This window comes from Podarcis gaigeae (assembly GCF_964106915.1).
Source record: "Podarcis gaigeae genome assembly, chromosome: 1".
NCBI lineage: Eukaryota > Metazoa > Chordata > Lepidosauria > Squamata > Lacertidae > Podarcis > Podarcis gaigeae.
Genome location: NC_139678.1, coordinates 77,580,640 through 77,602,727, shown reverse-complemented (window position 1 = coordinate 77,602,727; position 22,088 = coordinate 77,580,640). Strand labels below are relative to the sequence as shown.

Below are 22,088 nucleotides of genomic sequence, written 5' to 3'. Positions count from 1 at the left end.
TTGACATCTGGTGGGAGGGTGTTCCACAGGGAGGGTGCCACTACCGAGAAGGCCCTCTGCCTGGTTCCCTGTAACTTGGCTTCTCGCAATGAGGGAACCGCCAGAAGGCCCTCGGCGCTGGACCTCAGTGGAGGTGAACGATGGGGGCGGAGACGCTCCTTCAAGTATACTGGACCGAGGCCGTTTAGGGCTTTAAAGGTCAGCAGCAACACTTTGAATTGTGCTCGGAAACGTACTGGAAGCCAATGTTGGTCTTTCAAGACCAGTGTTATATGGTCTTGCCGGCCGCTCCCAGTCACCAGTCTGACTGCTGCGTTCTGGATTAGTTGTAGTTTCTGGGTCACCTTCAAAGGTAGCCCCACGTAGAGCGCATTGCAGTAGTCTAAGCGGGAGATAACCGCATGCACCACTCTGGCGAGGCAGTCCGCAGGCAGATAGGGTGTCAGCCTGCGTACCAGATGGAGCTGGTACACAGCTGCCCTGGACACGGATTTAACCTGTGCCTCCATGGACAGCTGTGAGTCCAAAATGACTCCCAGGTTGCGCACCTGGTCCTTCAGGGGCACAGTTACCCCATTCAGGACCAGGGAATCCTCCACACCTGCCCGCCTCCTGTCCCCCAGAAACAGTACTTCTGTCTTGTCAGGATTCAATGTAAATCTGTTAGCCGCCATCCATCCTCCAACCGCCTCCAGACACTCACACAGGACCGTCACCGCCTTCACTGGTTCTGATTTGAAAGAGAGGTAGAGCTGGGTATCATCTGCATACTGATGAACACCCAGCCCAAAAGCCCTGATGATCTCTCCCAGCGGCTGCATGTAGATGTTGAAAAGCATGGGGGAGAGGACAGAACCCTGAGGCACCCCACAAGTGAGAGCCCAGGGGTCTGAACACTCATCCCCCACCACCACTTTCTGAACACGGCCCAGGAGGAAGGAGCGGAACCACTGTAGGACAGTGCCCCCAGCTCCCAGCCCCTCAAGACGGTCCAGAAGGATGTTATGGTCGATGGTATCAAATGCCGCTGGGAGATCCAGCAGAACTAGAAAACAGCTCTCACCTTTGTCCCTAGCCCGCCGGAGATCATCAACCAGTGCGACCAAGGCAGTTACAGTCCCGTGATGAGGCCTGAATCCTGACTGGAAGGGATCCAAATGGTCCGCTTCTTCCAGGCGTGCCTGGAGTTGTTCAGCAACCACTTGCTCAATCACCTTGCCCAAGAATGGAAGATTTGAGACTGGGCGATAGTTGGCCATTGTGGCCGCATCTAAAGATGGTTTTTAAAGAAGCGGTTTAATAACCGCCTCTTTCAGCGGGTCTGGGAAGGCTCCCTCACGGAGGGAAGCATTCACCACCCCACGAAGCCTATCGCCCAGCCCTTCCCGGCTAGCTTTTATAAGCCAGGATGGGCAAGGATCAAGGAGACAGAACAACAGTTCTTGGTCACCAAAGTGAGGTAACAGGAGCCTACAACAGAGGGAGACAAGGTGGTGCCCTCCAGATGTTGGTGGACTACAACTGCCATCAATCCTGACCATTGGCCAAGCCAGCTGGGGCTGATGGGAGTTGTAGTCCAACAACACCTGGAGCGTACCATATACCTTTCCCTGGTCTGTAATACTGAAAAACTGGGAGATAATCCTTCAAGAATAAGAATACTGAGAGGCATAACTTTTTAAGCTGAAGGCTCTGCATTAGACCTCCCCTCCCTCCATTCTGCCTTTTGCCAGTCACTTGGAAGAAGCAGGATTTTTATTCGGAATAAGAACAGGTGATGAGGGTGGGGGTGGGGGAGAGCTGTGAGGAAGCATTAGAATAAAAAATTGATTGAGCATAACTGCATTTTTTTCATTCACCTAAAAACAGGCATTAAATCCTCAGGCAACACTTTTAATACAACTGGCGGCGGGGAACGGGACACTGCTTTGGAGAGCTGTCATTGTGTCCTTTGGTTCATAAGATCCCATTAAAGTGAGCAAGCTCTACGTATTGGGGTGGCTCATTCAAAACCTGAACAAAAATAAGGACACAAGGAATGTTTCCCAGCTCAATCTGCTTATAGCTCATACCTAGGCGTGATTAGCAACCTGGTATAATTGAACAAGGCCAGTGCAGGAAGGGATTCTTGGCAGTGAATAAATTGACATGCTGTGAAAGCATTAACACAGGCCATATTTAGTGCAGATGGATCCGCTAGCTTTCGGGCCCAACTGATTCACACTCTCATTATCACCTAATTTGTTTGCACCATCTGCCTGCAAATTATCTGCAAATCTTGAAATATAACAGGTGCCAGAGAATTATATACCTTGATTTTAGGGGGGGGGGGGGTACGGCAGTAACTGCTTGTGTTCGCAAGCCATTGACAACCTGACACTGCGGCTTGTACAAGGTTTGATATACGTGGGAGCAACATATGGGACTAGGGCCAAAGTAGATGTGCCAGCAGGAGACCCGAGACTGGATTGCCTATGTTTTCTAAAAAGGCAAACGTAGCCATAGAGGCCTGCCAATCTGGATCAAAGCTATAACATTGGGTGGGCTGCTTCAAACTCACCCTCCCTTGTACCATTTTCCTGATAGGCATCACAGCCTTAATTCTGCTCCTTGCCTCTCAGGGAAAAATGTCCTTGTATGGAAAGGATGACACACACACACACATTCCCCCCTAGCTATAAGCCCCCCACCCTAGTGCATTTTCTCTTGCAAGAGCCACAGAACAGCCTGCTGCCTCATCCTCACTGAGCTGTGAGTTTGGGTGGGATCTACACTGAAGGAAGCAACTGGGATGTTCTCTGATCAGGGAATGGAAAGTATTGCACAGACATCTCCCGCTCTGCCACCTTGAGTGCCAGTGGGATGCACAAAGGAGTGGTTGGGTAGAGCTCCCTCTGTCAACATCGCCCTTGAGCCAGTGCCACCAACTGGACTCACACACTTCAGCCCCGACTGGGCTAGGCGAGCTGGGTAGCACTTCCAGAGACCACCTTCTGCACAGGAACAGGTCAAAGTGCTGTGGACTCACAGCTTAGAGTTGTGAAGACAGTCATCGCACAGCAGAGTATAGCAGAGCATAAATGACTCGGAGAGCAGCTCTGTAGAATATCTTCTTTTATTCTATCTACAACTATAATACACAACTATGTACAGAGCTAAATGAGGTCTAAATGAAAATGCTGAACTGCACTGAGTGTCTGCAGCTGCTCTTAGCAGCAACCTTATCTATACAAATGATCTCTCTCTAACACTCAGTCTCTCTCTCTCTTTGATGTGAGGCTGGAGCAGAATAAGTAGAGAGCAGAAACCGCCCCCTCCTCTCTCGAGAATCAGCAGAGAACATCAGCAGATTCTTGGATATGGGAGGGGTGAAATCTCTTCACCCTCCTTATGAGTCGGAAACAGGACACATATGCACTCTTTTAGCCTCCATGCAACTGCAGAAGCAAAAAACGCAATACTCATCAAGTGCTACATCACGCCAGAAGGTGCCGCTATCTACACTGCACCCAAATTTCAGAGGGCACTATTTGAAAGAGGCTGCACACTTTGAGCACACATGTGTGCAGCGGGGACCCAAAGCCTGTCACAGGAGGCAAAGAGCACCAGCCATTTCACAGCTCGTCCCAGGGAATTCCCAGTTGTGCTTGTGTTATCTGACCGTGCCAGTGGTCTTGGCAGCAGAGCATCATGATACTGGAGCTAGAATAACAGAATGTCCCAAAGGCCACCACAAGTAAGTGGATGACAGCACCCTAACAGTCATGGGGTAGACTTTGTCACTGTACCACCAGGGGATTGGGGGGCGGGGAGCAAACCAAAACTGGAAACGCATAATATTGACAGACAATGACAACATTGTACCAGAACAGAACAGAACGTTCCTGAACTGCTGTTTGATAGCAGTGCCTTGTGCTTACCTTAATGATGATTTCTGTTTTTCCATCTACATCTTCAGCTTGTTGAAATAACTGGCCCTGATACTGCTAAAAGGAAAAAGACATTGCAAACTTCAGCTTTATAGACATCTCAGGCTGCTCTTTGGAGCATAGTTAAATGATTCCATTAAAGTGTTCTGCTGCTATATAATTTTCTGTTCAACAACAACACTCCTGTGAGAAGGGAACTTGATGTGATGCAGAAGGGCTGTGATGAGGATCTCCTGTGCAATCTTTGCAAAGTGTACAGAAGCTGCAGGGACCTGACACTGGTTGGAGCCAAAGCATTGGTCAGCAGCAGGAGAGAAGCTGCTGTTTAATATCACCTGATTAAAAGCTGCTTTTTGCCCCACAGTGGGAAAGCTGCAGGGTCCTAGGTTTGTGTGTGTGAGAGAAAGGAATCACAAGGGCGTCCAAACATGCTGCTGACAGAATGCTGCACCCTCAAAAGCTGTTAATTTGGACACAATTTGATAAACTTCAGAACAAGAAAAAGAGTATTAATATTAATTTGAATTTCAAGATTTATCTTTATCTTCTTCTCCCGTCAGTGAGAGCTTTCTAGGGAGTCCAGGTGCTCCCACTTTTCTTCCTGCCATTCTAATATATTTAGTTTGGTTTAAGTACTTAGATTCACCGTTCTCTGGTCTATATTGCTCTTTGAAGGGGTAGGAGACACCCAAGACAGTAGTTTAAAAGCTCCACCTTTAGGTTTGAAGCTCAGCTTTTACTATATTAATTTTGTTGGTGCTCTTCTTCCAGTATCAGGGCCCTGTAATCTATCTTTAGCTTGTGGTTTATTTTCTTTTATATTGGTTGCTATATCCCTGCCTTTTTTTGTTGCTTTGAAGAGTATCTTGGAGGGTGTAATTTAACTTAAAAGTAGGAATAAACATACGAACAGCAGATAACATTAAATAAAGGAAGATTTGAGATGAAAAGGGGTGGAATAATAGATTATGCAGCAGACAGAGGACTACCTAGAATCCCATGGACTGGGAAGTCTGAGGATAAGAGATAATGGTGAATACTGTATGATGTGTATATATAAGTTGCACAAAGGCATAAACAAAATAAAATAAAAAGAACAAGAAAAGAGCATTAAAGAGCCAAGCATGGGAAGCAACTTCATGACACAGAAGACAGAAATTGACTGTTAGCTTTCTACTTGTTGGTCCAGCTTTGATTCATTGGCTGAAAGTTGTTAAGATGCTACAAGGCATTGCCTTGGTACCAGGCTCTATGTAGATCACTACCAACAATGGTGGCCAGCAGCAATTCTGGAATCTATCTCTCCAGGATCTTTCACCTTCCTACATGTGACCCTTTGGTTGAAAGGGCCAGGGATAAAACCCTCCCCCTGAGCTTGCCTTGTCTGGAACCTCTTCAAAACCTTAAGATGCAGGAAGGCAACCACAAGGATCCCAATAGTAGTCTAGCATTGGGGGGGGAAGCATTTTTACTTCTCTCCCATTGTTTCCAGTAGTTGGGACACAATGTATTAATTAAAAAAAAACAAGAAGAAAAGAATGGAGGAGCGTGAGAGTGTTCCACTGCTCTCTATTTCCATCTGCCAACAACAGCCCGGCAGAGCATTGGATAAGGGGGACAAACTGCCTCCATGTTCCCTTCCCCTGCTTTAAAACTGTGCAGTTAAACTGGTAAAGGAAGTTTAGGTGTGAAAATCCAAGTATTGCATAAATTCCAGTTCTTCATTACTCCACAAAATCTCCTTCCCCACCAACCCACCTTCAGTTAGAAAAAAGGAAATGGATATGTCTGTAGCTTTGCTAATCTTGGAGGAATGTCTTTATATCCAGACAATCTGTATATATGGTGTCCTCTTCCTCCCCTGCCCGCCCCAGACATTTGATTGATTGGCGGCAGTAGGCTTTGAGGTCTCCTGAACTCTTTCTTTGCTCTACCTGCTTCCCTTTGACAAGCTTCATGTTGCTACAAGCTTATAATGAGAAGGAGTTCTACTGCCATGGGGGCGATCCATCTTTATTTTGGCTTAGTTATCCCACAGGAAGGCTTAAACTTTGGGAGGGGGTTGACTCATTAGGGGGACTTGCTATGGTGAACAAGTTTGGGTTTGCCGTAAGGTAGGGCAAAAATGCATTGCAAAATTTCACATGGACATTTTTTGAGCTATAACACTTTCCTCCGTGGTCTTAACTCAATATTCCTTCACCCCAAACTCTTTATTTATATACCCTTCATTCAGCATGGAAACACACAATAAATTCACAATGCAGGCAAGCTCCAGAGAGCCTTAAACTAAGCACAAGAACTCTGTTAGGCAGTGATAAATAAATTAAGTTAAATGTATCAAGACTGGAGATACTAGCCAAAATTAGATTCAACACCAGCCTAGGGTGTTAAATCTCCTGAGGAACAGTTCAAAAACAATCTAAAGCAAAGTAGATTTATCCAAGAGTAGAACCTAATACTTAAGCAGATTAAAGGCTTAATTTCAGATCATCTTTATGACCTGACATCACGGCATTTAAAGGTCTGGAGTGTTGTGAGTTTACAGGAACATAAAATGACCATGGCATAGAATCACATTAGGCAGAGAGGAGAAGATGGAAATCTCACACTTTTTATGATATACTTGCTCTGTAAGCCAAGAGAAGCAGCTTTCAGCCTTCAAATACTGTGTAACATAGATACCAGTATTAACACTCCCAAGTATTCCAATACCATTAAAGTGTAGTAAGCGCTGTCAAGAAAAAAAATTGATTTGGTTTTGGTTTTTGCCTAGGAAGTAAAGCCAATTACCACCACGGGTTTGACAGTCATGACTCATTTGATTGTTATAACTGTTCCTAAGTTGTAGTGTCTGCCTCTACTATATATTTTGCTCACTTTTCATTTGGGCACCTCTTAAGATACCGCAACCCCATTTTGCATGATGGTTCCTGAGATCAAGGAGCAGGTTTGTCCATATTGGGATACAATTGGATGCCATTTTGAATCAAGATGGCAGACTGAAACTTAGAATTCCCAAGAATTCCCAAGCAACACCAAATTTGATGCTGCTTGGTATTAATAATTTGGCTTATATATTCATATCATTGCCTTATATGTTCATAGTGTCTTCTGTGCAGACTTTTAAAAGCCTGCTTAAAAACTTCCCTATTCCATCAGGCCTATGCAGGCAATGATGTGCACAACCCTAACAATGGTCTACTGATGTTTGTTTTTAATTTATTATTTTTTTGCTTTTTATTCATTTCCAACTTTTTAATAATTTTTACTGTCCAGTTTTATGTTTTTATAAACCACTGCGATAGATTTTTATGATACAGCGTTATATACATTTTTAAAAAATAAATAAAATTGTTAAAGGCCTGATATAGGTCTCTATGCTTCAGAAAAAGCTTGCTAGTCAGAACAAATAAATCTGTAAAAGTTGTGCTTTGCTTAGCAAGGAATGGGTTTGCCCACCAGTTTTTGTAAGGCTATTTTCTAAGAAATACATATGAAGGAATGTACATAAGAAGTACATATGAAGGAAACGCCTTGATCCTTGAGTTGCAGTGAAGAAATGGGGGGAAGGTTTGGTGTTGGACCTCACCGTAAACGGCGCAAGAGAAGCCCATGAGGCATTAGGTCAAGGGTACCTCAACTTTGGATGCCTGAACACTTACATAGCAAACTGTGTGTATCAGTTAACTATTTGTATCTTGTTCTCAGGATTGTGGGGAGGGGTGTCCGTTACATGAAACAAAACCGAATCTCAATTAGAACTTCTTTCTGTTAACTCTAAGGAAATATGTGACATGTATGCATTTTAATACGTATCTGCCAAAGAGCTGAACTCTGTGGCTTTTAAACAGACCCTAAAACTTTTTTTTGTATCCCGAGTTTCTTTATTGGATTTTATTAGTGGCTATATATAACGTTATCTCTGCTGTGTTATTATATGCTATCCATTCTATTGTTGCATTGCTCTTAACGTTTCATCTTCAGCTGGTTTGCACATGCTTGCCTTAAAATGTGGGGGTAGAAATAAAATACCAATATATATACAGTAAAAGCTGTGGTCATCATGTTGCCGCCTTATAATTACCTCTCTACAGCCACATATACCGGTAATCATGCTTGGCATTTTAATCCGCACAAACTGTGCTGTGCAGACTAATCTGTGCTAGAGCTGGCATGTCTCTCTCATGAGACCTCCCTTCCAGACTAACAGTGCAACCCTGTGCATAAATACTCAGAGTTAAATGAGACCTAACCAATGTAAGGGGGTACAGATATATAGCCTTAATTGTGCCTTTTTTTTCCTGAGTCCAGACACTGTAAAGCTTCCTGTATGCTTGAACTGAAGGGGAATTTTTGCCAGAAGCATTTTCGCAGCCCTGACGGAAAAAGCTTTCCTGGGCTATGGGGCTCTTGAAGATAGAGGATCCCTTGACACATTTTTAATCCAATCTTTAGGTCACTGTTAGGATGCAGGAGGACACAGAAGTTTCTAGATGCACAGTTCCCAGGCATCCTTTATCCATAATGGTGAAACCAGTTAACATTAGGCTTCTATTTGTTGTACAGAAATGCAGTTTTATCCAAGGAATGTTGGATGCTGGGCTGGAGGGTCAACCTCCCACCCCCAGCAAGATGGGGCTGTTTCTTCCAGTGTACCCCCAAACCCACAGTGTGTTGGGCCAAATATGGTTGTCGCCCAGCTATGCAAGCCAGTACATCTATCTCTTGCTGCCACCAAGGCAAAGCTCCGATTATGATAAGAGGGACAAGAGAAGACCGTTTCTCATCCTGCAGCAGAAGCCGACATCAAGCTGGAGCAGGATGAGAAATGTGTGCCACCTCCTCCCTGAAATGCTTTTACCTCTGAGGCAGAAATAAAATATGATCCAGATATTTCCACTCAACATTATAAACATTATTTACCCCTTCAGAAAACCTAGATGTATGAAATGTTCAATTATCTTAGAAAAATTCAAATACTATAAAGGAATGTTTAAAAGAAATGTCAGATTGAATAGACACCTAACTACCTTTTTTCTCATATTTCGGGACAGCGGTTTCTGACTGTGTTTTATTAAAGCACATAACTCTGGAAGGTAATTACAACAGTCACGCACCATGTCCTCAGGCTCAAGCTGGTATATAACTTAACAGGTAGCAGCCTGAGTAGCAGCAATATTTTTCATGAATGACTGGTGAGGAAACTATTGCTCTAACAGTCCTCATGTAATGCAACACCACAGTAATAGTAAAAAAAAAGTAAGTAAAGGACCCCTGGACGGTTAAGTCTATCAAAGGTGACTATGGGCTGTGGCACTCATCTCGCTTTCAGGCCAAGGGAGCCGGCATTTGTCCACAGACAGCTTTCCGGGTCATGTGGCCAGCATGACTAAACCACTTCTGGTGCAGCAGAATACCCTAACAGAAACCAGAGCGCACGGAAACACCATTTACCTTCCTGCCACAGTGGTACCTATTTATCTACTTGCATTAGCATGCTTTCAAACTGCTAGGTTGGTAGGAGCCGGGACAGAGCAACGGGAACTCACCCCGTCGCAGGGATTCGAACCACCGACCTTCTGATAGGCAAGACCAAGAGGCTCAGTGGTTTAGACCACAGTGCCACCTGCATCGCACCACCGTAATAAAGCACATGGTCTTATATTTCTTGAATTGCATGCAGTTGGGATGGGTGGATGATTTCCCCCAGCTCTCCTCTATATCTGCAGCCTCTCCCCTCACCTGCAACCCAACACACACATTCCGAAGGACCACCCAACTCTCAGGAGCAGATTTCCAGGGGGCACAGGAGGATCCAGAGCGATGGGGAGGGGGTGGCAGGAACCCCTGGCCTTATGAATGTAAACTCTGTTCTGTTGTTTAAAACCACAGTTTTCCTCTTGGTGTCTTTACCTCCTCACTCCCATGCCACGGACACTGGTGTTGTGCAACTTGCCTTCTCCTTTGTTCCACCATGACTTGCTGCAAGTCCAGGGTTGTGATGTGGCACTGCAAATCCTCTAATGGGGGCTGTGCATTGACAGCCGTATATTTTTATGTGTACAGGAAAGGGTGGGATTAATTATTTTTTTGAGTCTCAGATAAAATGAAACAGAAAAGTTCATTTGACGGTATGAATTCTCCAAGTATCGAAACAGGAGAAAATGACTTCCGTGGCACAGGAAAGAGCAGCTTTTCTCTCTGCCACCAATTAAATGCCTGCATTTATGAAACCAGCTTGTTTCATTTCCACTCATTAACAACTTAATCTACATGGCAATATTATCTCCTTCATATATGACTCGCAATTTCCGGGTCATGAGTTGCTGTCTTCTTCTAACCAAGATGTTTAAGCCAATGAATATCCTGGAAAGAAGCCATTGTATGGTTCACACATCACTTGCCTTCTGCACACTTCAGCTGGATCTATAAGTATAATAGGAATATGTGTGTGCCTGCCACTGCTGATTACTTCCCTCTGCTCCCCACCAATGCACAGGAGAAATGTTCAAGTCCAATCCCATTGCCTGTCATGCTAGTTATCCATTTTCAGGAAGTTTTTAATGTAAAGGAGCATTCCAAAACAGCAGACCCTGTGCCTGCAGCCTCAAGTGGTGCAACCCATGCTACCAGGAGCCTGTCCTTTTATTCTGCTGCATGTGTAGGGCTAGCTGAAGCAGCCACTGTGAAGCAAATGTAAAGCCCTGTGTTTGGTGGAATGTGAGGCGCGGTGCCCAGAGATACATGCAAGGCATCAGCTGACAATGCAACTATCAAGGGAGAAAAAAGGCATGGGCTGACCAGTCTTTGAACTACAACCCAAATACCCTCCGTGTCAGGTTGGTAGGGTAGATTCCACTCCCCCCCCCACCCGCATTTTTCTGACTATTCCTATATGTCCCCTACTGTGATACCAGGAGGGGTTTTTGTAGACCTTCAAAGCCCACCCCCAAATTTGTCCAATAAATAATAATAATAATACAGTGGTACCTTGGGTTAAGAACTTAATTCATCCTGGAGGTCTGTTCTTAACCAGAAATTGTTCTGAACCTGAGGTACCACTTTAGCGAATGGGGCCTCCCGCTGCTGCGGCGCCACCACCACGTGATTTCTGTTCTCATCCTGAAACAAAGTTCTTAACCTGAGGTACTATTTCTGGGTTAGTGGATTCTGTAACCTGAAGCATCTGTAATAATTTTGAAAAAAATATTTTTACTGACTGAATGCTCCCATCCCGGTGATACCAACAATTGTTTTGTACACACAACCAAATGCCCACCAATTTATTAATATTTTTAAAATTACTGATCACTCCTATGGTCCCCTACTGCGATTATGTGGTGCCAAAATGTTTTTGTGATTACCCAAGACTTCCCCAAATTTTATCATTTTATTCAATCAATCAATTTAATTACATTAGATTTGGGTTGGTTTTTTTAATGGCCACACCCACTTTGACATACAGCCCTTTGCCCCTGGTAGTTGACCACAAGACAATGAGACCACTGGCCCCTAAAAGGTAATGCACTCCTGGTCTAATAACTACCATCATGTCTGACCTCTGAGGTTCCTGGGGGATTTTTGGTCAGCAATCCTTTGACATCCCCGCCCAAGGCCATTGAGTGACCTTTGTTTATTAATGTATTAATAATTTTTTTATATGCCATTCCATAGGAGTTCAGAGTGGCATGCCGTGAAATAAAAAAACAAGAAACAGTAAAATCCTAGAGGGCTCAAAAGTGTTTTAATACATGTTTAAAGTGTTAAAATGTCCTTCTAACACAATCAGCGAAGGAGCCATTCAGATAGTGGGAGTTCCAGAGGCGGGGTGGGAAGGGACAGATAGACCATAGAAATGGCCTTGTGCATGCTGTTACCTTACAGATAGCTGAAGAAACAGCAAGATCTCAGCTCAGGATTATATGGAGGAAGGTGATTCTTCAGGAAACCTAGTCCCAACTTGTTTAGGACTTTATAGGTCAAAAACCATCACTTGGAATTGTGCTTGGAAATGAATAGGTGCCAATGCAGTTGGTACAAAAAGAGGGTGACATGAGTCTTATATCCCACTCCCATAGGAAGCTTTTATGGCTGCTAGCTGCTCCAAAGCCAGGACTGCAATTCAAACACTGTCCACTGCATCTCACTGGCTCTATGAAGTTTTAGCCACCATGGTTGCATAGAAGAGCATGCAAATCGTCTGGACAAAAGACCAAGGTTAGGACTAGGTAGTGGCTGGGACTTTAGTGTCCTTATAGTTCCTAAACCTATTCCTATTACATCACTTCTTTCCCCTGTGCTGGCCATTTTCATCTCATCCTCCCCCTGCTCCACTCACCCCAACCTTGTAAAAAAAAAAATGTCATTTTCTGTGAATGTCTATATGCAGTAAACGGTATAGTTGTGCAAAATAATTGCAATGATTATTTATTCTGCCTACAGCTGGAATCTCTGAAAGTGGACCACAGCTTAGATCTGTTCTGGCAAATAGCAAAGACCCGTGGATCTTGATGTAAAAACGGTGTGGTTGTTGTTTTATTATTGCTAAAGACAGTGTTACAATTTTCATTAAAATCAAACTCCAGTCATTCAAAGTACAGATACTTTCTGCATAAAATTGAAGAGTACAATCTAAACTTAAGAGGTTCCATGATAGGCAGCCTTCCACTATTGCATAAAAGAAACTGTGAAGGCTATCAACTTGCTACCTGAGCAAGTCGGCTGCAGACTGATTTAGAGCTAGTATTGTGTTGTCATTCCACAAGCATAGTTACCTCTTTCCTCTCCACATCAGCTTGAATTTTTGCTTGAGTGACAGCAGCTTCTCTGTAGGAAGAGCTGGCCTGCTTAGCTTGCTCGATCAGAGTCTTCAGCTGCTGAGCTGTGCTAAGAAGGGAGTTGACCGTCTCCTCAAGGTACAGCCAACTCCGCTGCTCTGTCACTTCAAGACCATTCACCACGGAGGCCGATATGGTTTTGGTGGGGGTTGCAGGTGGCACAGCCAGGGCAGGAAGTGAGGTCAATACTGAAAATCAAAAGAAATCCATTAAGATACTTGGGTTCAAGTTTAATTGGAAGCTTACTGTATAGTAGCAAATTTAGTCTGTAACTGCTTTGGTTCACCTCTCTGCCCCTTTAGGTAAAGGTACCCCTGCCCGTACGGGCCAGTCGTGTCCGACTCTAGGGTTGTGCGCTCATCTCACTTAAGAGGCCGGGAGCCAGCGCTGTCCGAAGACACTTCCGGGTCACGTGGCCAGCGTGACGAAGCTGGTCTGGCGAGCCAGCACCAGCGCAGCGCACGGAAACACCGTTTACCTTCCCGTTATAAAGCGGTACCTATTTATCTACTTGCACTTAGGGGTGCTTTCGAACTGCTAGGTGGGCAGGAGCTGGGACCGAAAGATGGGAGCTCACCCCGCCGCGGGGATTCGAACCGCCGACCATAAGATCGGCAAGTCCTAGGCACTGAGGTTTTACCCACAGCGCCACCCGCGTCCCATTCTCTGCCCCTTTAGAGGTTCAGAATTACCCACAACCTGGGCTAATCAAAATTTCATACCGCTAGCAAACCTCAGTTCCTGGAGGGAGTTCCAGAAGCACAGATTTCAAAACTATAAGTGTTACTGCATACTCAGTAGTTCCTTCCAAGCTTTGGAAGTCACTTTCTGCAGAGATCCAGCAAAAGTCAGAGCTTTGTGCGTCTTCCCAGAAGCAACACACAGCTACTTCATCTTGCAACCCAGAAGGACAGCAGGGACTTCTTTTACAATACAGTCCTGCCCATGTGCACTCAGGCAAAAGTTCCACCATGTTCAATGGGCCTTAACCAGAAAAGTGTTCACAGGACTGTAGCCTTAATGGCATCTTTTAATGGGACATTGATCATGCACTAATCATGTTACCAGCTCTGAGCCTCTGGCAAGTGCAAGGACACAGGCTGAATACCAAATAAGCTTTAGAACAGCTTTGTTGAGGGACCAGGAGTAGGGAGGTTAAGTCAAGCTGTTCTCCACTGCTGCATCATTGAAAAAGGTTGGGTGGTGATGGGTACAGAAACATAAGCAATGAAGCACTTGGTCTGCAAGGAAAGACACGTGTATGTGTGTGTGCGTGTAAGCTGAAACTAATCAGCTCACTGTGGTTACACAAGTCACAACTGTTTTCAACAGTATTTGCATGGGGCCCCTACACAAGCCCCCACAGAAGAAACAAAGCTGCCTGCTTTGTGATGCCAGCTGCCCACAATACTTATGCCGCAAAAGGAGCAGTTGGCAAAGGGTCCCCCCGAAAATGTCAGACTCTTGCTTGACAGACTCAGAAGTAAGCCCCACTGTTAGGTGTGTTTAGGTGTGTCACAATATAGACACAAATATTTGCATGTAATACTATCTATGTCTACTCAAAAGCAAGTCTCTCTGAGTTCAATCCTACTCCTAGGCAACTGTTGTTAGGAGTATAGACTTAAAGCCATAATTACACAAGTGTACAGATTGGATCAAAACAATTTTAAAATTCCAGTTTTCATCTAGAAAACTCTGCAAGAAATAATATGTCTATACACCAAGTATGCTTCCAGTTCCCCCAAATCATTTAAAAATGCTAACTACGTTTTAAATACAAACTTGCGTAGCAATTATTTAGTATGTATTAGACTTTAACCATACTGCCATGAGTGCAAGTTTCAAAGTTAAAGCCGTGCATTAGAGAATCAAAATGTAAACCCCAAAGCTTTTATTAAGTTAGTAAATGAAACAGATGTTTGCTCAACTGTATCAATAGGATTGTAGTTAATTTGATACAGTAAAACATCCCTGTCTTCCATATATTTGCAGAAGCAACGGTTTTCAGCTACTGTGCTTTCTACAGTGAGGAACAAAGCTTGACATTTGATTGCCTGATCTTTCCATAAGTGTTTATACTTCTGTAGTCATGCCCAGTTAATGGGCTTTTTTTCTAATGCACTTGCTCTTTAGAATAGCCAATGCGCAACAGTGTGCTCAGAAGTGAATGAAAAAGGAAGGTTTAAGAGGTCACGAGGGAAATAAAATCTTATTAAGATCCATACCATGCAATATCATAGCCACCACCAGAGGTTTTTGTTCTCTCTTTACTCAGTGAATAACCCTAAAGAACTTGACTGGATGTGATTCTGCTAATACCATGGTGCTGAGAAAGTATAACCCCTTTGCTATCACCACCACCACCTTATAGGCCTATACATGGGGTCTATGACATGTTCAGTCAGACTCAGTGTTTTTGCCATGTGCTTCAGCTGACACCAAAATTGCTACTCAGCCTGCAGTTCATCTACAAACCATGGCACCAGACTTGTGGGAGAGAGTCCACATGCAGTTGAATCAATAATGAGGTTTCCTCCAGAGAATCAACAGAATGGTACCACTGGAACAGCCCCCAATGTATTCCAGAAACTGATAGGTTTCATAAATCCCCTGGGATGGCCAAATTAAGAGATCCCCTATTCAGACAGAAATCAAAGCAGTGGCAGAAACCTATAGCCCTCCAGATGTTGTTGGACTACAACTCCTTGGCCATTAACCAGTGTGGCTGGAAAAGCTAGGCGCTTACCCGTATTTGAGCTGGTTAGCAATCTGAACCCAATAAAAGCCTGGTCACAGGGCCTCTAGCCTCCAAAACATCTATCTCCTGGCCAGTATACAACAAAACACTCAGCACATGCCCTGCTATAAGTATTGGGCCACAGTGCTGCTGCATTTGTATCTGAAACTGCATTCGCGCACCCCCACCCTTCTCCTGATTCCCTATCCACCCCTCCAATCTGTGGAGAGGTTAGCTAGCAAGCACTATGAAACATACTGAGCACTCCGAAAGTTGTGTTATTTATGACTTCCAAAAGGGAACTTGATGAAAACGCATCAAAATCAAACTAGTCCCTTATGGAAGAAAGCTGATATTGACATATGCATCTAAGGTAAAATGCTGTTAAGATGTCTCACTTACACAATTAGTTTCCAGTTGCGCAGACAAGAATTTTCCTCCCTTCCCAATGCAGTCCCCACAAAACCTGGTTCTTGGGGGGACTCCCTGAAGCAGACTAGGCCTGGGCAATATATCAATGTATCGCCCAGGACCCGTCTAAGGGGGAGACTGCAATGATGGCTTCCCTCAGTGGTATATAATGGGTGAAACAGCTGCCTCCTGAGTCCCTCTGCTACCAGTGCCCAAAGGAGAAACATGCTGCAGCCAGGTGCTGGAGGCAGAGGGACTCAGGAACAGCGGCGGTTTCACCAGCGATATACTGTTGAGTGAAACCGCCATCACGGTCTGTCCTCCTATCAGCACAGAGGGGGAAACAAGCTGCATCTGTGAGGCGCTGGTATAGCTTGTTCCTCCCTCGCTTTTTTAAATTGCTTGGCTGAGGAGCGCACCATTGCCCTTGCCTCAGCCAAGCAGTTTTATGGAGTCCCCAACTAGCCACCGGCTCGCACAATCCAACAGCAGGGTCAGGCTCCATTAAAGTGCTCCCACTCCCCATTTGAGGGAGCCCCGATCCTTCTCCTGCTCACGTGTAAGAAGAAGGATTGAGGCTGCTCAGCTGGGGAGCAGGGAGCTTCTTGCCCCACCCCAGGCTAAGGAGCACAAACAAGCCCCGCATCCCTCCTCCTGCGCCCCCCACCCATTTCAAGGCAGCGGCGGATGCTGCCTTAGCTGCTGCCACTGCCTTGGCAGTGGGGAGGTGCAAGCGGACAGCTTGTCTCATTTGGGAAAGGCAGCCTGTTGGCCCACCCCACCCAGCCCATGCCAAGGCATCGGGTGTGGCAGGCATGTGATGGAGCATTTACACACCTGCTTCATCCACTGCTGCCTTGACACGGACGGCACTGGGCGATGGAGGAGACGGCACTCTAGATGAGGCAGAAGCTGTGCATGGTGGCCGGCAACTGCCTTGTTCCTTCCCAATTTCTTTCCAAAATTGTGATATACTTGCCATACCGTGATGTTTAGCTGGCAGTATATTACGATGTTGGAAAGCAGTTATCGCCCAGCCCTAACGCAGACTGGGGAACCACAGGGGGAAGGGGAATTCCATTGCAATGCCTGATCTCTCACTTAGCTCTTTGGGATGAAACTTACCAATTTTGGGATGAGAGGTTGGCAGTGCTGCTTCTGGGAATGCGGAGATTTGACAATTGTCCTGATAACTTGGGTAGTGAGGCTCTGGATGTCTGACGCGGCAAGGCTGCTGAACGTTTGTGTCTTGTACTACTGGGAGGGGGCGGGGAGAAGGAAAATCAGGACTCATGAAAAGAATTCATCATTCGGTTTTAATTTTACACTTTTGATATGAGTACCCAAGATGCAAGATTACAGTACGAAAAGGAATGAGCAGCAGCTGGAATTATTCTGGAAACAATGTGAACTGAAGAGCTCATATCACTCTTTGTTAAAGAGCATTGCAAAGACTTAGATTAGAATCCACAGATTTTTCTTTGCAAAGTGTGTTATTTAAATAGCTGGGTCCCTCATAACACCAATCAACCAGTAACGAACTGAATTGTTTCTCTTGTAAGACAAACAAGACTGAAAATATGTATTTAATAGTTTAGCATAAAGTTTCAGCTTCAGTACGGAGGATTAAAACTGGAATTCAGAATGTGGACAATCAAAAATTCAGATACTTAAGTTCCTTATTCTAAATAAATACCAAAATTCTAGCATCTGCTGTTTTTCCTTTTAAAAAAATAGTAGTAATGCTTATCCAAAATGACTTATTAAGGATTTGCAGGCATCCTTGTGCAAACGGCTAGAATTTTATCCCTTTAACTGACCTGTCAGTCTAAAATTTGATAAGAAATGCTTACACATTCCCAAATGTTTTTTAAAAATTATAAAATCTAAATCCATTTTTCAACCACTTCTGAGATGTTGACATTTCATGTGGAGTATTTTTTATTAAGTTTACTTACCCTTACAGCATAGAACCTTTTCAATAAAGGTCAGTGGTCTCAAGCCAATACTCATTCATATGGAGAAATATTTCAACTCATTAAAATTGCTGTTATCTGCTCTCTGTATTCGTATACCCAATTTCACAACTACATGCAGTCCCAGGCTTGTATGTAGCTAGGTACAGGCCAGGTCTGCTTGCATGTAGGAAAAAAAGAGTCCTGTGTGAATTGGGCAATTGGTTTATTACGATATTGCTAATGGCTGCAATCATAATCACAATTTCCTGGAAGTAAATCCCATTGAAATCAATAGGGCTTACTTCTGAATATACTCCCCTAGGATTCCACCGTTCAACTGTAATCCTATACACATTTACATGAGATTATGTCTCACTAAATTCAGTTTAGGATTTATTTTAAGTAGACATCCATAGGATTGCAGTGTAAAGTCATTTGAGTTGCTGTCTTCCAATTTTCTTAGACATTGGCCAGGTTTGTCTAAACCAGTTCGTCTTAAACTATGGTTTACTCATGAACATACCTCTACTCCTGCTGTGTGGGTCCCCCCATGTGGCTCAAAAAAGCCACAGCATAGAGTTTCATGTCATTCAAACCCATGCCATGGTTTCTTTGAAACAAGCAAACCACAAATAGCAAACAGTATAGCACAAATTAACCAAGAGCAAGCCTTAGTTTATTTCTGAGCTTATCCCTTGCAGTTTGTTTGAAACAAACCATGGTGCAGGTTCAAATGACACAACAAACTATACTTTGGCTTGTTTGAGTTGCGCAGGATAAACTGTGGCTTATCACAGTGGCTGAAGCAGCTTGCTGGATCCCTAAATCTGAAATGTTAGCCTTAGGCATCTATAATTCCACACAAGTATCCCAATCACATGTGCATACATGTGTGAATTACTTATTTTACTTACCAGACGTACCAGTAAAAACATCACCTTGGGATGGGCTTTCTGATATAATAGCTGTGGCCTCAACGCTTGATGTACGGTCAAAGGTCAGAGTGCCGGAGGTAGTGATCTGTCCTGAAGGAGTCACAGTGACTAAAAAAAGTGTAAAAACGTTTCCAGATATTAGTGAAATGCTAGTACCAATCTTCATTTCTGCTTTCAAGTTGCAGAAACCAGCCCACTAACTCAGGGGTGACTGTGGCCCTACAGATATCTGTAGACAACTCTAAACATCCTCGATTACTGGCTACGCTGGATGGAGCTGATGGGAGCTGGGAATCCAGCAACATTTGGAGAGCACAGCTCAGCCACTCTTGCACTAACTCATAGTCAAATTTCCATTACATTTCAGAAAAAAACAGACACAGCCCTCCTCTGACACCACTGACAGAGGAAACAATCCTGAAGAAGTAGGATAAAGGCCTCCCAATTGCACTGATCAAAGAGACAGAGTCACTGAAAGGGAAACCTCAGATTTGGCCTACCGGCTGGAGAAACTAATATAAAAACTTAATCTAAATAGTCAAATTTTAGATAATATATTATGCTAGTACTTCCTTGATGTGTTTGCCATTGCAACGAATACCATGACCATCTGCTGGTTGCTGAAGGAAAAACCCTCAGCATTGCTTGCTTTTCTGAATAAAAGTGAGAAAGCAGAAAGGAGGATGGACATTTCATATGGATAACATTTATAAAGTTGTTTTAACATTACAACATGCAAAGGATGTATATACATACGTATATGAATGATTGTGATTCATTTGATAAAGCTGTTTATTCCAAGAATGACTTACAAGTAGTAGCAGCAGTTCCAGGAAGCAGAGTGATGTTTTTGGGGGAATCCTTCTTCACTGGAGTTGTGGGCAATTCGTTTTCTTTTTTCCGTCTTTTATAGGGCACAAAGAGTCTCACAGGACCACTCTGGTAACAAGCAGAAAACACCAGTGCTCAGAGCTTCTCTGCCACGGCCATGGCTGTTTCTGTCAAATTGTCTTGCTCTGTGTCTCAAGCAACTGATATGGAGTATCATGCAAGGGCAGCATATGGTTTTTATTCAGGGTGGGATTCACCCAATGTCAGTGGAAGTCCCAAACAAGGACTTCTGCTTGTGCAATGAGGTTTCCCCCTTGCACCTCTGAAATTGGTCCTGGAAGGGTTGGGAGAATCCCCAGAACAGCACATGGTGGGAGGAGATGGGGGTCATTCTGTTTGACAAGCTGAAATGTTTGCACAGATGTAACACTTGTCATAGTGGGATGTTGCATCCCACCTCTAATTATTTAATTTAGCATTACAGTATTGTATTTGCGCTACCAGAGTGAGGAAAGAGATGCTTGTGGGTGGTGGTGTTTGACCTCCGTGCCAAATTTACTTTACAATGTGGAAAGTAGGGTTTGTTTGTTTGTTTGTTTGTTTGTTTGTTTGTTTGTTTGTTTGTTTGTTTTAAAAAAGGAACATTTCCTTAGCCAGAAAGTCCACCTTTCCGCTGGATCTAAGAGGGGGTGATTTTTCTTGAGGAAAGAAGACATGTTTTAAGGAGCAGACCCCAGTCCTGTCCGAGACCACTGCCACCTCCCTCCCTCCCTCCCTCCCTCCCTCCTACCAATGGTGAAATCACTGCTGAGCAAGGCACCTCTATTCCTTTTGCACCATCATTACTAGCAGGTCAGAGTGCTCCTGAAGCAGAAAAAAGACCCCAATCTTTTTTTTAAAAAAATTCCTGAGCTTTTCCTAGGAAACCCTGGAGCACATGAGAGCTTTCCTTCCCATTTCCAGAGCACTCCAACCTATTAGCGACAGTAGCACAAAGGGAAACAAGATGACTGATTTCACCGCCACAATGGATTTCCACCTTGACATTGTAAAATTTGATCTGGAGGCTAGTAGGCCATGAGAAATAGCCTGGCAGGCCTGATCTGGCCCATAGGCTCACCACCCCTGCTCTGGACAGTCCTAGGGAGAGGACCCTACAGTTATCACGGTGTGCAATCACACAAGACTCAGAGAGCAGGCCTTTTTCTGTTGCTGTCTCTACACTCATCTCATCTCAAGTGATCTTTAGAAAACATAGTAAAAATGTTCTTACTGAAGTGTGCATTTGAACAGGTTGCTTACAGATTATAATTGCAGTAGTTTAATTTACTCTTAATGAAGGCCACTTGACAGATTAATTTATTAGAAAACACTAGCGCTTATATATGTATAAATAGAATGTGTATTTTTAAATAAGTAAGTTGAAAGATAAATTATCCTCAATAATATTTCTTCCATCAGAAAGTCAGATACTGCAACTGTAACAAAGTCTCAGTGAAGAGCTATCATATGAAAAGACCACCTTTCCTTTCTGCCTTTCCCTAAGTGAAGCACACCTCGATCCATCAAGTTTACAGTTATTCCTTTCTTGAGATGCTCATAACCTAAACTTATGGTACTACAGTGTACCATTAGAGAGTCCCGCCAGTTTCTACAACAGCAGCTGCACACTCACCAGACTCATGTCATCACAACAGGCAGCACAAGTGCATGAGGCAGCATGAGGATTTAATATCCCATCCTAAATTGGGGAAAGTAAAGAACAGTATCAGGGGAAAATATGCCTGGAGACCCATCCTATGCTCTACTGTACAAAGCAAAAGTTCAGGGTTCCCAGCACCTTCTTGAAGTTACTCCTAGAAGACCTAGTCTGGAGTTCCTCCCAGCCACCCGCCCAGGAAATTAACTAATTTTAATGACTGATGTTTTAGTGTATTTTTAATCTTTTGTTGGAAGCTGCGCAGAGTGGCTGGGGAAACCCAGCCAGCTGGGCAGGGTATAAATTATTATTATTATTATTATTATTATTATTATTACTACTACTACTACTACTACTACTACTGTATTACTACTACTACAGTGCCACACAACAAGCAGCAAGTCCCACTGCATTTAGTGGGGCTTACTTGTGAATTAACATTTTCTTTTTCTATTTTTAAAAGCGGCTTAATATTTCAAAAATCTCTAAGCAGTGCATATCATTAAAACAAAAGATCACCACCCTATGATATTCTGCAGGGTGTGGTGGCATGAGTAGAATTTCCGCAGATGATCTAAGTCAGTGGTTCTCAATTAGTTAATTACTGAGGACCCACTATTTTTTAAAAGCCAAACCATGGACCCCCTACTTTTGAAAATTCTGATAAGTCGATGCACTAGCGTAGCTAGGGGGTGTCATGGAATACTACTCAATATTGATCCAGAGCAGATTCCAATGTATAGTT

At 43.9% G+C, this 22,088-nt stretch overlaps 1 protein-coding gene across 11 annotated transcripts in view; it reads right to left on the bottom strand.

Annotated features, from left to right (window-relative positions):
* The window catches only part of DEAF1 (DEAF1 transcription factor), a 32,808-nt gene that overhangs the window by 4,261 nt on the left and 6,459 nt on the right, over positions 1-22,088 (bottom strand). For 3 of the 11 annotated variants that reach the window (XM_083757020.1, XM_083757026.1, XM_083757022.1), the window contains 6 exons: positions 21,320-21,385; positions 19,626-19,752; positions 18,793-18,921; positions 17,046-17,177; positions 12,707-12,957; positions 3,921-3,986 (listed from right to left, as the gene is read on the bottom strand). In XM_083757020.1, the coding sequence (XP_083613146.1) occupies positions 3,921-3,986; positions 12,707-12,957; positions 17,046-17,177; positions 18,793-18,921; positions 19,626-19,752; positions 21,320-21,385 (771 nt within the window). Of the gene's footprint in view, positions 1-3,920; positions 3,987-6,539; positions 6,664-12,706; positions 12,958-17,045; positions 17,178-18,792; positions 18,922-19,625; positions 19,753-21,319; positions 21,386-22,088 lie in introns of all 11 variants that reach the window. The other 8 variants (XR_014568378.1, XM_083757027.1, XM_083757021.1 and 5 more) reach the window with 6 other exon arrangements.